Here is a 15,813-nt window from a genome sequence, read left to right on the forward strand (position 1 = left end):
TAGGAATCACTCAACAAGTTACAAAAGGTCAACATTGTGCAATGTTATGGTTGGGATTAATCAGCATGAAATACCCTTTACTAATTCTACATTAATTCACACACAGCAAAACACCCCTTTACCAAGATGAACCTGCATATAAAGACTCTCAAGAATTGTGTTTATTTTAGTTGGAGGATTTAAATCAATGATGAATCTCCAATGTGAATACAGATCAGGTATAAAATGTCCAAGATTTCACAAACACAGAAGCTTTTGTAGTTTACTTGTTATTAAGGTAAATGGAGAATGTGTTTACTCACAATACTAAATTCTTCACACGTTCCACGGGAACCAAATGAAGAAGCTCAGAAGATTCTTCCAAACTCAGCAGAGTATTTACAGCTTGACAAAGAACAAACAAGTTTCCTAAACACAGAAAAACAGGAGAAGCCGCAGTACTTATTTCTTTGACACAGTAACTACGAGACATCTCATTTATCTGACACATGCTATTTATACAAAATTAAGTTAAATTTGAGCCTTCTAAAGAATAATCCGTCAAATGTCAGAATTTAACAGAAAGGAACTAAAAGAGAAGGCTCCAAGTTATATGTAACTTTAGAGAAAAATATATTCAGAATTAGAGAATAAAAATGCATGTTCCATTAACGGAGATGAGGACGAAATTCAATGGTTCCACCGACTGGCATTATCAAAATTAGAACTTAGGAGGAGAGCAGACTTGGACTTCTCAAAAGCTAAGACTATTTTTGTATAAAGCTCATGTAGATTTTATGTCTCCAATTTATAAGAAGTCACATATCCAATGGCTACTATCCATAATCCACTTAATTAATATTAATTATACATTCATTTAATCTTTGACCAGATGTTGGCAAGCTATGGCCAGCAAGTCAAATCTTGTAGGTAATGTGTTTTTATATGGCTGGCAAGATAAGAATAATTATTTACATTTTTAAAGTTGCTGTATTTTTTGTTTTGTTTTTTTAACAAAAACCAAACAAATAGAATATACCACAAATCTGAATGCAGTCCACAAAACCTAACGTATTTACTAACTAGTCCTCACATAAACATTTTACCAAGCCCTACTCTAAACTTGAGAACAGTGCTGCCCAACAGAACTTCCTGCAATGGTATGAATGTTCTTACTTGGGACAAGCAGCAGCCACAGTCAAATATGGTAGCCAGTTGTCATGTGTGACCGAGCACTGGAAGGGTGGGGAGCTACCTTATTCTCCAATATGTCTGCTTAGTTTCTAACACAGAATACAGCACATTAATAGTTGAATGAATGAATGAATGACTACTGTTAGAAAAAAAATACTGTGCTAGAATAAAACAAAATCCCTATGCTGTTCTCAGGCTAGTGAGGGGAGACATACAAGTACACCACAGGGAATGGTGTTTGGGGCAGGGTGGCCTCATTCCACCTGGAAGAGCCATGAGGGCCTTTCTAGAGGTGTTGTGCTTGAGCTGAGTTTTGAAAGACAAGTGAGAATTCACTAAATGGCAAACACCTAGAGAGAACTCCAGGAAGGAGGGCATGTCCAAGGGCAGCCAGAGAGTTGGAAAAGGAAGTGCGGTCCTAGGATCAGCAAATGCCTGGAGCAGAAGGTGTATACCAGGGGCAGCTTGGGCCTGGAAGACAAGGAACAAGACGCAGGCTGGGCTCAGGTGGGTGGGGAGTGGGGGGATCGTATTACCTTGACCTTTAGATTCAGCTTATGTTTAAACTGCCCTGATCTGGTCACCACGTTAAGAAATCCAAGTGCAACACCTCCTGCTTGCCCTCCTTTTTCCGTATTTACCACATGAGAGGTTATGCCAGAACACAATGTAGCATTATTCTCTGGCATTCTGTGACTTTATAAATGACTCAGGGTGCGTCAGAAAAGAAAGACAGGAATTGCTACTGACCTTTCCCAAAGTTCCCTCTGTCAACTGTCATGAAGAGTGACTCTATGCAGCATGTGACTAGTGGTATCACCTTCTCTTTCTCAAGGGGTCTATCCAAGAAATGGGAAGAAAAAGGGAAAAGTTCACACTGGCTTTTCATGAAACCGCTGGGAATGGCTAATAAAGGTTTTAATCAGCATGCTAAGTATCTCTTTCAAAATAAAACACGGTGTATTTTCTCACCTAATATGAGGTAACACGACAAGGGCTGCCCAAGAACATGAGAGGAAAGTAGTATCGTTATTTGGAGGTAACTGAATTATAGATAGAAGATGGTCCAATACTGGGATCTGTTCCTTTCCTCCCTTGGATCTGGTCTTCCTCAGCCTTACATAGGATCTGAAAGAAGAAGAGATAAACAGGAATGTAATCGCTCTTGCCTTAAGAAGCTGGAAATAGAATTGGGCTCCTTTCCATGTGTGGAGCATTTGGGGAGAGGAGAGAACTGGTGGTGATGGGTGAATATACACAACAAACAAATGTGTATCGCTTACTGATTTTAGTGAAAGGCTTTTCAACCAAACTGGTTCTATTTTCTTCTATTTTCCATTTTAATTTGCTTCATAACTTAAAGGAAGTCTTTTCCAGTTTTAAGTACTATTTCTGAATTTTGTGCTGATGCACATATTTTTAAGAACTAGAGAGGTAAGTTTATTGGAATAAACTGACTTCCACCATCCTCTTTCCTTTTTGGTATGTTTACTACAGTTGCCCTCTCTACCCCAACTTACTTGCAGTTTCGCTAGAAAATTCCATAAATAAACAATTCATACATTTTAAATAGGGTTCTGTTCCCAGGAGTGTGATGGAGTCTCGCACTATCCCGCCCCACCCAGGGTGTGACTCATCCCTTTGTCCAGCTTCTCCACCCTGCTACCTGCCCGTTAGTCTCTATCAGGTATCGCCATGCTTGTGTTTGGTGACCCTTATTTTATTTAATAAGGGCCCCAAAACACAAGGATAGTGATGCTAGCAACTCTGATATGTCAAAGACTTCCTGTAAGTGAGAAAAATGAGTGTTGCAAGTATGTAAAGAAAAAACATAGTATATATAGGGTTTGGTACTATCCAAGATTTCAGGCGTCCATTGGGGACTTTGGAACAATGTATCCTTTGCAGATAACGGGGGGCCACTATACTTCACAAATGTAGAACATGTAGAACGACGCCGCAAAGTTCTCGTACCGAATCTGACAAATGCCACTGAAATGATTATGATTTAGAAGTAATTTTCTCTGCTGCTTTAATCTGATAAATGGTCACTCAATGATGTTTTCTGATATGACGTTCAGTTTTAAGTATCTACTACTCTGGCATTCTTGTTAGCCTCTTTTTATGTTTGCCAATGAACTATACCTTAGTCCTCTTTAAGACAAAAATCGAATCAAAAGAAAAAGCATAAAAACATGTAAAATGATATTTTTATAATTTATCCATCATGTCCAGTTTGCTTAGCTTGTTTTTCAACAGAAGTAGAATATCAGGCTTTTATTCCTTATCATTAAAATTAACCAAAAAGTTGCATTCCCTTTTGTGTCATACTTATCAGGATACTGAATGTTTGGAAATTCTGATAATTTCATTGGCAATTTCTAAAAATCACTACCTCTTCATATAGAGTCTGTCAAGTACTAACCATGGCTGAACCAACAGCAAAAACCTTACAAGTAGCTTTAAAAAGTGCATCTTCAGTTGCCATGTCACTCCCTTGTTTCGTCACACCTTCCAATGAACTCCTCCAATACAAGCCACACCCCTTACCTCACTCTGTGAAGGCCTAAGTGATCTGACCCTCGCCCATTTCTCACTACCTCCCTCACTCTTCTAGCTCAGTGCCCCCATCCACACAGGCTTGCTTTTTGTTCCTCACACATACTGGGCCCATTCCTGTCCCAGCCACTCTCCCCTCTGCCTGGAAAGCCTTCCTTGGCCAGGCTGGCTCCTCCCATCGTTACAACGGACCCAAAAGTCCCCTCCCTAGACAAAGTCCAGCTTCTCACTCACTCTCCCTCCCAACACCCTATTTTATTATTTTTCTCACCATCTAAACTTATTTTGTTTGTGTCCCTGCCTCACATACTACCCCACCCCAAGAATGTCATCTTCTCAAAAGAAGAAACCTTTTTCTCTTTCATTGTTATGCCCCAGAACAGTGCCTGATACAATAAATATCTGTCAAATGCCAGAATAAATTCATCTTCCAAAGAGTTTTCTCACATCCATCATCTCTTTTTATTCTCACAAGTCTGTGAGTGGGTGGATGGGTGGCCGAACATTCGCATCTAGCTTATTTCTGGGGAGGCGGCAGAGGAGGTTTCCTTGGAGAAATGAACACAGAAGCTGTGCGCTTGCCTCACGTTAGTTACCATGCCTCCATTCAAGTTTTTATTCTTATCATGCCACATTCTAAGAAGGATTTGAGAAGGCCGAGCCGGAGTGTGAGCAGATCTGACCAGCGGCCTCAGGGCGCCCTTGGTTTCACCTCAGGGAAGCCAACAACAATGCATGCAGCTGGCTCCCCCTGCCCAAACCCACAGTTCTGGCCATCTGTAAGGAATCTGCCTATTGGGGATTGGCTTGGTGTTGCAAAATCAAGAGAAAAGTTCCAACAGAATAATCCTACAGAGGTCATTCAGTACCCATTCCTTAGGAATCAGAGCTGGGCAAAGTAAAAAACCAACAGGACCCCACTGGCATGCTTTGAAAGAGAAGCTCCTTTTAAGGTCAGTATATGAGCAACACATGAAGATGGGTTCCTTCAGAATCTCACACTCATCAGATTCAAAACCTTACTCTGCTGTGTGACCATGGGGACAATGACACCATCTCAAGGGATGCTGCAATGCTTCAGAGCTGATTTCTCAGCACAAACTCAAGGAACGCAGCAACAGGTCTAACTAATCCAAAAGAAAATGTTTTACTCCTATGTATTCCTATGCATAATTTCTAGAAGCACACCCACTCAAACTATTTGAAAAGTGATAAGCAGAATCCTTTCACTTACTTACATGAACTGTTTTCAAGTTCCAAAGAGTATGCATTGCTGTTAATAGAATTAAGAAAGTAATCCACGGCCTTTAACAATGCAAAGGTATATGATCTAAGTGCTAAATCACCTCTTTCTTCCTCTTGCCAGCCTCGTACGTAATGTAAGCAAAGTTAACAGTTTGTGTATCCCTATGATGTCAGTTCTCCCCAAACTGATCTATAGATTTAATGCAATTCCAAACAAAATCCCAGAAGGGTTTTTCTTTTCTTTTTTTTTGTAAACATTGACAACTTTCTTCTAAAAGTTCTATAGAAAGGCAAAGGAACAGGAATAGCTGAAACAACTTTGAAAAAGCATAAAGAAGAATATTTTTTCATGATATTAAGTCTTATTTTAGAGCTATAGTAACAAGACAGTGTGGTATTAGCCTAGAATAGACACATAGGACAATGGGACAGAACAGAGAACGCAGAAATTGACCCACACATTTACACCCAACTGATTTTTGACAAAAGTGCAAAAGCAGTACTATGAAGAAGAAAAGCTTTTTCAACAAATGTTGTCAGAGCAATGGACAGCTGTAGGCAAAAAAAGAAATTTGACCAAAACCTCCTACCTTATATAAAAATTAACTCAAAATGGATCATGGACTTAAATGTAAAACATAAAACTATAAAACTTTTTAGAAAAATAGGAGAAAATATTTGGAAACTACAGCTAGGCAAGGAGTTCTTAGAGCTGACATCAAAAACATTTTCCATAAAAGGAAAAGTTGATAAACTGGAACTCATCAAAATTTAGAACTTTGCTCTTTGAAAAATCTTTAAGCAAAGGAAGGCAAGCTATAGATTGGGAGATAATATTTGCAAACCACATAACTGATGAAAGGACTTGTATCTAAAAAATATGCAGCACTCTCAAAACTAGCAGTAAAGAAACAATAGAGTTAGAAAATGGGTCAAGAAAAGGAAAAGATATTTCACTATGGAGACCATGTGGATGACAAATATTCACATGAAAAGATGTTCAACATCATCAGCCATTAGGAAACTGCAAATTAAAACTGCAATGAGACATCACTATATCATATTAACGCTGGTAAAAATAAAGAACAGTGACACCATGCAGTGCTAATGAGGATGCAGAGAGGCTGGGCCACTCACTGCGTGGGGAACAGGTAGTGGCACAGCCTTTCTGGACAACCATGTGGCCGATTCTTATAAAACCAAATATGCACATACCACATAACCCAAATTCACTTTTGGGCATTTATCTCAGAGAAACAAAAAGTATGTACAGGAATGTTCACAACAGCTTTATTCAAAATAGCCAAAAGCTAGACATGACCTAAACATCTTTCAATAAGTGAATGATTAAACAATACTACTCAGCAATAAGAATGTGAAATGACATTTGAAATAAAAAGGAATGAATTACTGATACAACTTGGATGGGTTTCAAGGGAAATGTGTTGAGTGAAAATAGCCAATCTCAAAATTTCATTTATATAATATTTTTAAAATGACAAAATTACAAAAATGGAGGCTAGATTAGTGGTTCCCAGCGGGTAGAGATGGAGTGGGAGAAGGGTGAGTGTGGCTATTAGGAGGTAGCACAAAGATCAGTGTAGTGATGGAACAGCTCTGTTATCTTGACCCTGGTGGTGGTTACAACTACACATGTGGTAAAACTACACAGAACTTATATCCATTTACACACGCATGTAGAGATAAGTGCATGTAAAACTGGTAACTCTGAGTAAGGTGGGTGCAAGGTCAAGTCTTTGATGTCAAGTCTAAGAACTTTGCCTAGCTGTAGGTCTCAAACATTACAAAAATGGAATTGTGCATTGTACCAATGTCAATCTTCTAGTTGTGATATTACAGTAAACTTATATAAGATATTACCATTGGGAAAAACTGGGTGAAGAGTATATGGAACCTCTCTGAAATATTTCTTGCAACTGTATATGAATGTATTTTAAAACAGGTTAAAAAATTTTACAGTCACATCTTTCTTTCACTTACTATCCTCCTGACATTGTTGTATCTTCCATGTATTTTCCTATGCTTACATACACTTTTTGTTTTAGCTTTGCAAAATGAGTATTTCACATATATTCTTGCTTTTCCTCATCACAACATATCATGGACATCTTTTCAGTTAATACATATAGAACTTCATTTTTTAATGGTACTGTTAATGCATTATTTTTACCAGAAATACAGGGAATAAAGACGTAGAACTTACTCCACTGTCTGTGGTGAGAAAACCAGAGGGTACCTCTCAATTGCCATCGAGCCAGCAGTGGGTGGTGGAGCTTTGTTCAGAATAAGCTTGGCCAAAATGGCCAGTGCTTCATCTTTGACTGCAGTGTCATCAATCAAGAAGCAATTCTCAATATATAAGAGAAAGCTGGGTAGAAAAAGCTAAAAATAAGAAAGAAAAATCACACTATTAACATACAAATTTCAGAACACCTAAGGAAAAGAAGAGTCTAACACTTCTACAGAGAAAAAAAATATCATAACCAAGAATCAGGACTCATGATGGCATCAGAACTCTCCACAGGAACAATAAGAACCAGAAGACAATGAAGTGATGCCTGAAAAGCCGAGGGAAAATGACAATCTTGAATTCTGTACCTAGCCTACTAGCAATACAGTGTGAGGAGAGAATAAAGACATCTTCTGATGTACTAAATCTCAAAATTTTACTTCCGTTAACCTCTGAAGGAACCTCTGAAGAATGTTCATCAAAATAAGAAAGTAAACTATAACACAAGAAAAATGTGTGATCTAGGAAACAAGAGAAAAGAAAAGGGTGGTTCTTGTCTGACATCTGTGCAGTAGGCTGAGAAAGCAACACAGTCAGACTAGAATTGCTCCAGGAGGAATGTCTCCAGAAAAGGTTGAGCTGCTAGACTATCTGACCGTGTGTCATGTGAAAGGTATTCTACAATGCTGTTGGAAAACAGACTCACTGACCAGCTATTCAAAGAAAACGATTTCCAGTTTTTAAAGAATGAAGCAATTTCAGGAAAAATGTCAAGGTATACAAGAAAGGAATATAATTATAAAATACTCCTTTTAAAATAAGAGTCAAATATATGGTGAATATGAACTCAGCCAAAATTTGTGATATATCAAGATGAGAGGAGTAAAAGAACCATAATTCATCTACCATAGGAGGAAGTCTATAGATGAGGGCTAAAACTAATGCATAGAGGAAAACAGCAAATTCAGATGATTTAAAAATATAAAGTAAACACCAGAAAAAACACACCTAAAGTCATTAGATGGTTTGCTCCTCCTGAGTAAGATGGGAGTGGAAAACAAGTGACTGTTTAGCCCTGTTTGACTTTAAATTTTAAAACACCATAGAGTACTCTGATAAAGATAATATTTTTTTAAAAAAGGCAAAAGGGAACAGGGAAGAAGGAAAAGATGAAGTTACTAAAACAAAATTAAAATTTTAAAAGGCAGATAAAGGCCCCTCACTGGGCAGGAAGGAACAGAGCTGATATGTGTACACAGACTTTTTTTCTTTGAGACAAAGGATAATATCTATTATTAAAGACTAAAGGGAAAATGAGAGAACAGATACAGAGATAGGTTCCCATGAAGTATTCAAGGAGTGGCAAATGTTTGATGGGAGTGAGAGGAAAGGGATAAAATAAACTTAGGATTTGATAAGAAAGATTTCGACTTCATTCCATCAGGATCTATTGTGTAGCAATGAAATCAAATTCACAACAACCCTACCATGCAAAATGTTTGAGAAACTATTTTCTATGCTTCAAATTCACATTAAAGTCTCCAAAACTGTTTCCCCCCCCCCCAATTTTACCATATGGTTTTATAACTCCCAAAAGGATTATTTAAAAACAAGTTGGTTCCTGAAACTAATATAATATTGAATGTCAACTGTAATTAAAAAAATAAAGACAATTTAAATGCCTTAGCATATGGAATAAAACTTCACTGTGACCTGAAATTAGAATATAATCGCTTAAAAAATTTATATACATATATATGAATACAAACATCCAATACATACTCTGTTCCTTTTAAAAAAAAAGGAAATAAAAATCACAGGATTTTACATTTATTTTACTATAACAGATTAAAAACACAACAAATGGTAACATAGTATCTTCCTCACCTGCTCAAATTGCTTCATAGCAAACATGACTTCAGAAAAGTCCAAAATTAAACGTCTTTCAAATTGGCTCTCAAAAGTCTGTGAACCACAAATAAAAAAATTGTAATGTAAGTACACAGGGAGTACTTTCCCCATTCCTGGAAAAAACAAAGAAACAAAAACTTCCAAAGCCTTCAAGGTCCTCCACTTGCAAGCAGAAAGTAGTGGGATGCTCAATACAAGTTAATACCGTCACTCGAGGTGAAAAGAACTTGCCTGCCGAGTCTGCGGTTGCGAGAGGGACACACCCAGTGGGAGGCACAGGCAGGCACTGAGGCCCCTGCGGGAAAGCAGCTGGAGCAATCTGTCCCCTGCTAAGCCTTCTCCACGGGAACTTACACAGACGTGAAGGGCTTTGTGTTTCTAGTGATGACACAGGGCTCTGCCAGAGCTGCTCGATTCTCTCCAGCTATGGAGAATTACATAGGAGCCAGCAGCACAATTTAAACTTTCCGCTATACTTTCTATGCACTACATGAAGCTAGGAAGAACCTAACTGCTCTATTTTCAATCCCACTTCCCTCCAATCCATCTTCTAAACTGACTCAAATGCAAATTTCATCAAATCATTTCCCTGCTTAGTTTTTCCAGGTGACCTCCAACACTTGCAGGATAACATCCAACCTAACTTTTCAAAGCCAAGCAGAGCCTTGCTGACTTGATGCACATCACCCTTCCTCATGTGTCCATGTGCCTCAACGGCATAATTTTTTTTTAACACAGCTGTGCTGTTTCCTCTCCTAGAGTTTTCAACCCCTCCTCTGACTGGCAGACTGTTATTAACCTTCAAGGACTATCCCAAATACAAGTCCTTTGAAAAGCCACCTCCGTCCCTCAACCCCAGACAAAACTAACCATTATGTTTCTATATGACATCAATAGATTAGTTTGACAAACTGTAATGACTAACTCTCAGAGCACCATTCCCTATCGAAAATCATAGGCACCATAGCGTCCACTGTGAAATCTACTCCATACCCAGCGCAGTGTAGGCTATATACATTTGGTGAACATTTGCTGAACAGATTTAGCTTTTATCACACTGTGTTTTCCTTATTATAGCATGTAATTCAAAGATTATTAAGATTATAAATTCCCAGAAGGCAGAGCCTTTGCCATGATTCAATTATACTCCCCAGGAGGCTTGTGCAATGATAAACATATTAATCACTCAATTAAGCTGAAGTAAATTACTTTTTCTATAGTTTCTTTGATGAGGGTCTCTGGCAAGGCAACATTTTCGCCAAGGATCAGAGCAGAAATGACATCCAAGAGGGTCTCCCGGCAAGATGTGGAGAGATGGGCTATTTGTAATGTTTGAGACAATACCTATAAGTAAAAGAAAAAACAATGTGTACTTAGCAATCAGCTTTTAATGATAAACAAACTCTAAGCAAATTAAGTTGAGAACTCACTTTACAAACATCAATAGGCTTGGTTATCTTTGATCCATTCCCATGTTTTACAAGTATCAGATATGTTTCTAACAACCTTTTAATCTGTTCAGAGCTTTCACCACAGTTAGTTTGGGTTACTTTTGTATGTAGATCCAGGAGTGACTCCTGCAAACAAAAAAATTTAATTTAAAAGAGAGAATATTTAACAAAGAAAATAACTATAAAATATCCAACTGATCTGTTAACCAAATAATAAAAATATTGTGTGAAGCATTCAAAGATTTCACTTACTTTTGCTCTGAGAGAAAAAAAAAGGACACACTTACTGGGAGTCACTAAAGAAAATAACAGCTAACATTTCTGAGTACATGGTTGTTAAGCTCCTTATAAGTATCTCCTCACAATCCACATGGCAACCATGAAGAAAAAATTATTACCCTACTTACCAGATGAAAAGATGGGGGAATAGAGACTTAAATAACTTTCCCAGGTTACCCTATATAATAAAAGGCTAATATGCAAATTGTCCCCTCAATCAGGAGTTCGACTGTGAGTTTGACCAGGGGGCAGGGCCAGATGGCCAACCTCCCACATCCCCTACACTCCCCCCCAGGCTGTCCCCTCCCCCACCCAGGCCGGGCTGACTGGCCTGATCGGGGCAGGCCAGCCAGACCCCACCTGTGCACAAATTCATGCATTGGGCCTCTAGTACTAACAATAAGCGACAAGGCCAAGATTCAAATACAGGCAGTCTGGATGCAAAGCCTGCTTTCTTATCACTATGCCCTACTGCACCTCAAAGTATCAAATAAAATAAAAATCGTATAGGAGGTTAAAGGAAGGAAAATTCCAATCCTATCTAATAAAGAGGGAATATGCTAATTGACCCCCACATCATCACAAATATGGCAGTGCCCACAGCCAATAGGAGGGAATATGCTAATTGACTGCCACACCCTCAAAGATGGAGGCGCGCACAGCCACAAGATGGTGGTGCCCAGTCCCCTCAGCCCTGCCAGGCCGGCAGGTGCACGGCAAAGCGCCTGCCTCCAGAGTTCCCCAGTCCCCTCAGCCCCCCAGCTGCCCAGGGCTGGCCCGAGGGGCAGGCAAGCCTCGGATGGCGGCTGCCCAGCCACCTGAGGCTCAGGTAACCAGGGCCGGCCGAGGCTTGCACTGTCGGCAGTGGCAGCAGCAGAGGTGTGATGGGGGGTGCCTTCCCCTGATCACGGGGTCATCTGCCGCCCCTGAGGGCTCCTGGACTGTGAGAGGGGACAGGCTGGGCTGAGGGACCATCCCCACCAGCACATGCATTTTCATGCACCAGGCCTCTAGTAAGTGTATAAAAGTATAAGGGCAACCTATAAAAAACAGTCACCAGGAGTGGTCTGCTAAATGAGCAAGAACAATCAACTCTTGGACTCCTTATTACATACAAATCCTGAAAAATTAGAACTCACTTGCAAACATTCAAAAAATATACCAAAATGTTCCTTGTAGATGTAGAAAGCGGTGGATTTGGCCATGTTTTTTAGTGCTTCTCCAACTAAAATCCATGGCAGTTGAGTTTCTGTTTCAGTAACTGGTCCTAGCTTTTGCAAAATTAGCTTCACTGCCTGTGGGAATTCAAGAGTCATTAAAATAAACGTGCAAACCTTCATTTTTTAAATATTACACTGTGATTTCCCACTCTGATTATATTAGTCACCTTAAAATTGAATCTAGGAATCAAGGATATTTGAGGGTTAACTGTCTTAAAAGGAATTTTCTAACTAGGATGGGAATTTCATCATCCAGCTGCCCCCACCCACCTGCTTTTGCTCATTAATCAATTGATGTTACTAGGATTCAGGATGAAGAAGAGAGCAATGCTCTTGTAAGTAAAAATACCTACTGATCCAGAGCCTACATTAGGCAAACACGGCTATCAAAGCCTTAATGCTCCCCATTCACCGTTATTTATTCTCGCAGTCTTCTGTCCATCATTTCAGTAAATCTTTTCTGTTTCCTTTCCAACAGAGACTGAAAGTTTCCCCCCAGCTATTTACCTTTCCTGTACAGGAGTGAAACATATTTCTCACTCCTTTGCACATTTCAAAGAGCAACTGTCCAACTCCTTCTACCTTTTCCGGATGTTCATCAAGATCAAGAAACATTAAATTGAAAAGTGAGTTTTTATCAGAAACCTAAAACACAAAATGTAAATGGAAAATTGTATTTAAAACACAAACATCCAAATGAAGAAATTTTACTCATTATTCTACATATTTATATTTAAATATACAGTGGGGCCTTGACTTACAAGTGTCCCGACTAACGAGTTTTTCGAGATACGAGCCGTCTCTTGGCCGATTTTTTGCTTTGAGTTGCGAGCTAAAGTTCGGGTTACGAGCCAGTTTCCGATACCCCACCGCTAGTTGAGATACGAGATTTGACATACAAGTAATTTGAGTTATGAGCTCCGTCACGGAACGAATTAAACTCGTAAGTCAAGGCCCCACTGTAATTAGGACAAAATTCTAGGAAAAGACCCTTGTAATCATCTCAAACTATTATAATATTTTACTAACACTTATAACATCACACAAGAGTAATTCATCAGTATAAGGGATGTACCAAGAAAAACTACATAAGGGACATTCTGTCTTTTATAGAATATATTTTATGTGTATAAGAGACATTTAATATCAATGTTTTTGTTTTATTACAAAACCCTCTAAAATGTTCTATGGAAACCAATACAACAGCCACTATACAATCAGTTTCTTCCAGTAAATCATTATAAAAATTCCTGTTAATTTCACTGTTCATGTATTTACTCGCTTGAATTAGGTGGCACTTTTAAACACACATAGATACACACACACACACACAGACGGAGAGTGAAAACTAGCAAAAACCTAAATAAAAACAAAAGAATGACCCAAATTATTTCACATTAGTGAGAAGACTAAACATATGGTGATATAAACTCAAAATACTTATGCAATGTGTCTGTGTGTGTATATGTTTACATAGATAGACAAATATATACACACATATATAAACATATATACACATATAATTATTCCATAATAACTACATTATAAAAGATATCAGGCTTTTGTTCATCAGGTTCTTGAGAATTAATGAGCAATAAACATAAAATATCAGACTAACCTTTCTCATCAAAAAAGTAAAGCTTTCAGCAGCAAAATTTCTTATATGTAGTTTTTTATGAGCCAGGAGTGTACTATACATTCTATAAATGAGAGGGGGAAAAAAACATGTTTAATAATTATAATTTTAATAAAGATAAGATAAATGTCAACTATATATCCAACTAACACTGAACTAGATATGAAAGGAATCTGTAGCAGGCATAAAACAAAAAGTTGAAAATCTCCTTTGATTACCAAGACACCCACCCACATGCTGGAACAGAAGACTGACGGTCAGAGAAATTAAGAAGCAAGGATTGGTGGTACTGGACTTATAGACAGGACTCCATGAAAAGTTGAAAGTTGTAGTAAGCCCTAAACAAGAAGAATTCAGGTGAATACCAAAGTGCATATCACTAGAGATAAAAGCAAGATTAAAGACAGAGTTCACAGAAATGATCATGGTCAAGAGATAACAAGGAGGCGTCTACCAGTCCGGGCAGGCAGTTGCAGATAAAGCTACCCAGTAAACAGGTGGCTATGAACACCAAGCAGAAGAGTTTGGACTCTAGCTTACATTCATGTAGGCACTTCCTCTGTTACTTTACTCAGCACAACTCTATAGCGTAGGGCAGTGATGGTGAACCTATGACACGCGTGTCAGAGGTGACGCGCGAACTTTTTTGGTTGATTTTTCTTTGTTAAATGGCATTTAAATATGTAAAATAAGTATCAAAAATGTAAGTCTTTGTTTCACTATGGTTGCAAATATCAAAAAATTTCTATATGTGACACGGCACCAGAGTTAAGTTAGGGTTTTTCAAAATGCTGACACGCCGAGCTCAAAAGGTTCGCCATCACTGGCGTAGGGAGTATTAATATCCTCAAGCACACAGCTGTTTTCACAGAGGCAATCTTGAACACTGAATATGCATACATTGCTTTTGCTCACAGAACTAATGCAGATGGGGAGAAGGACTGACTGCAAACAGGCATGAGTAATCTTTTGGAGATGATGGAAATGTTCTTAAACTGTATTGTGGTGATGCTTGCATAACTTTATTAACTTACCCAATGGCACTGAATTGTCAATAAAATACAAATTAAAAGCAAAAAAGAAAAAGAAAAGAAAGACAAAAGATAAACCCCCTGTTAGAGAGAAAAGGGTCACCTGTATATATTGGGCATGTCCTTCACCATGAGCCTCCACAGGTACTTGTACAGATACGACAGCGAGGTGAAAGCCCATTCTAACAACTCAGTGTCCTGAGTCTCCAGGATTGAGGTGACAGTCAGAAAAAAATCCCGAAAATGTGGATAGAAGTCTGTCTGCAGATCTCGTGCCAGCTGTACAACCAAACTGGATTAACAACAAGAAAAGTAACATTTGTGAGACATACAGACCAAAAAACAAATACTGCAAGTCTATTTCATAAATGATAGTTGATCGCCTATGATGACAGGATTAATTAAACTTTCCGAATCAAATCTCAAGAGAGGTATAAAGTTTTTCATATTTCAAGAATTCAGCAAAATGCAAGAAGGTACATTTCATCACAAATTATGGTCAACCATTCCTATTGTATCAAAGAAAAATGGGGCTCTCTGAAAAGTATGAAACAAAAGCAAAAAAATATATGCCTAAGATTCAGCTTTATGGCAATGCACTAGTATTCAGACTAACAGAAAAGGTAATCTTTTATTTTTAAACATCAGATCTAAGTCATATGTAGCTATAAACACAACCATTCATAAAGTTCAGACAAATATCCATGAGCTTTCTCTCAACATGCTACTTACTCCAAAAGGGGTTGATAAGCAAAACTGTTCTTGATTTGCAGGTGAGTCTTCAAACTCTGAACTATCTCGTTTTGATGATAGACCAGCTGATTGAATGATTGACATTTGTCAATAACTTCTTTGTAAAATTTCCCTGGATGAAAAAAAAGAAGTTCTGTTTTCCTATCACACCATGATTTAGTTGTTTTGAACATATAAAATGCAAACGACAGGTATTAAAATAGAAACAAAGTAGAAAATACCAAAGTGTTCCGTAAGGTTCAATTCTCTCCATTTCAGTAAACCTTCAAAAAAGTAGGTTTCAACCTCCTGTCAAGATGAAAGC

General features: G+C 38.3%; 1 protein-coding gene across 1 annotated transcript in view; it reads right to left on the minus strand.

Annotated features, from left to right (window-relative positions):
- The window catches only part of UTP20 (UTP20 small subunit processome component), an 84,538-nt gene that overhangs the window by 63,804 nt on the left and 4,921 nt on the right, over positions 1-15,813 (minus strand). The window contains exons 3-15 of the mRNA XM_059681864.1: positions 15,731-15,797; positions 15,489-15,621; positions 14,860-15,048; positions 13,708-13,789; positions 12,597-12,734; positions 12,009-12,164; positions 10,570-10,716; positions 10,349-10,483; positions 9,116-9,193; positions 7,202-7,380; positions 2,146-2,301; positions 1,924-2,012; positions 303-408 (exon numbers count right to left, since the gene is read on the minus strand). Coding sequence (XP_059537847.1) covers positions 303-408; positions 1,924-2,012; positions 2,146-2,301; positions 7,202-7,380; positions 9,116-9,193; positions 10,349-10,483; positions 10,570-10,716; positions 12,009-12,164; positions 12,597-12,734; positions 13,708-13,789; positions 14,860-15,048; positions 15,489-15,621; positions 15,731-15,797 — 1,655 coding nt within the window. The remainder of the gene's footprint in view (positions 1-302; positions 409-1,923; positions 2,013-2,145; positions 2,302-7,201; positions 7,381-9,115; positions 9,194-10,348; positions 10,484-10,569; positions 10,717-12,008; positions 12,165-12,596; positions 12,735-13,707; positions 13,790-14,859; positions 15,049-15,488; positions 15,622-15,730; positions 15,798-15,813) is intronic.

This window comes from Myotis daubentonii, chromosome 2 (assembly GCF_963259705.1).
Source record: "Myotis daubentonii chromosome 2, mMyoDau2.1, whole genome shotgun sequence".
Lineage (NCBI taxonomy): Eukaryota > Metazoa > Chordata > Mammalia > Chiroptera > Vespertilionidae > Myotis > Myotis daubentonii.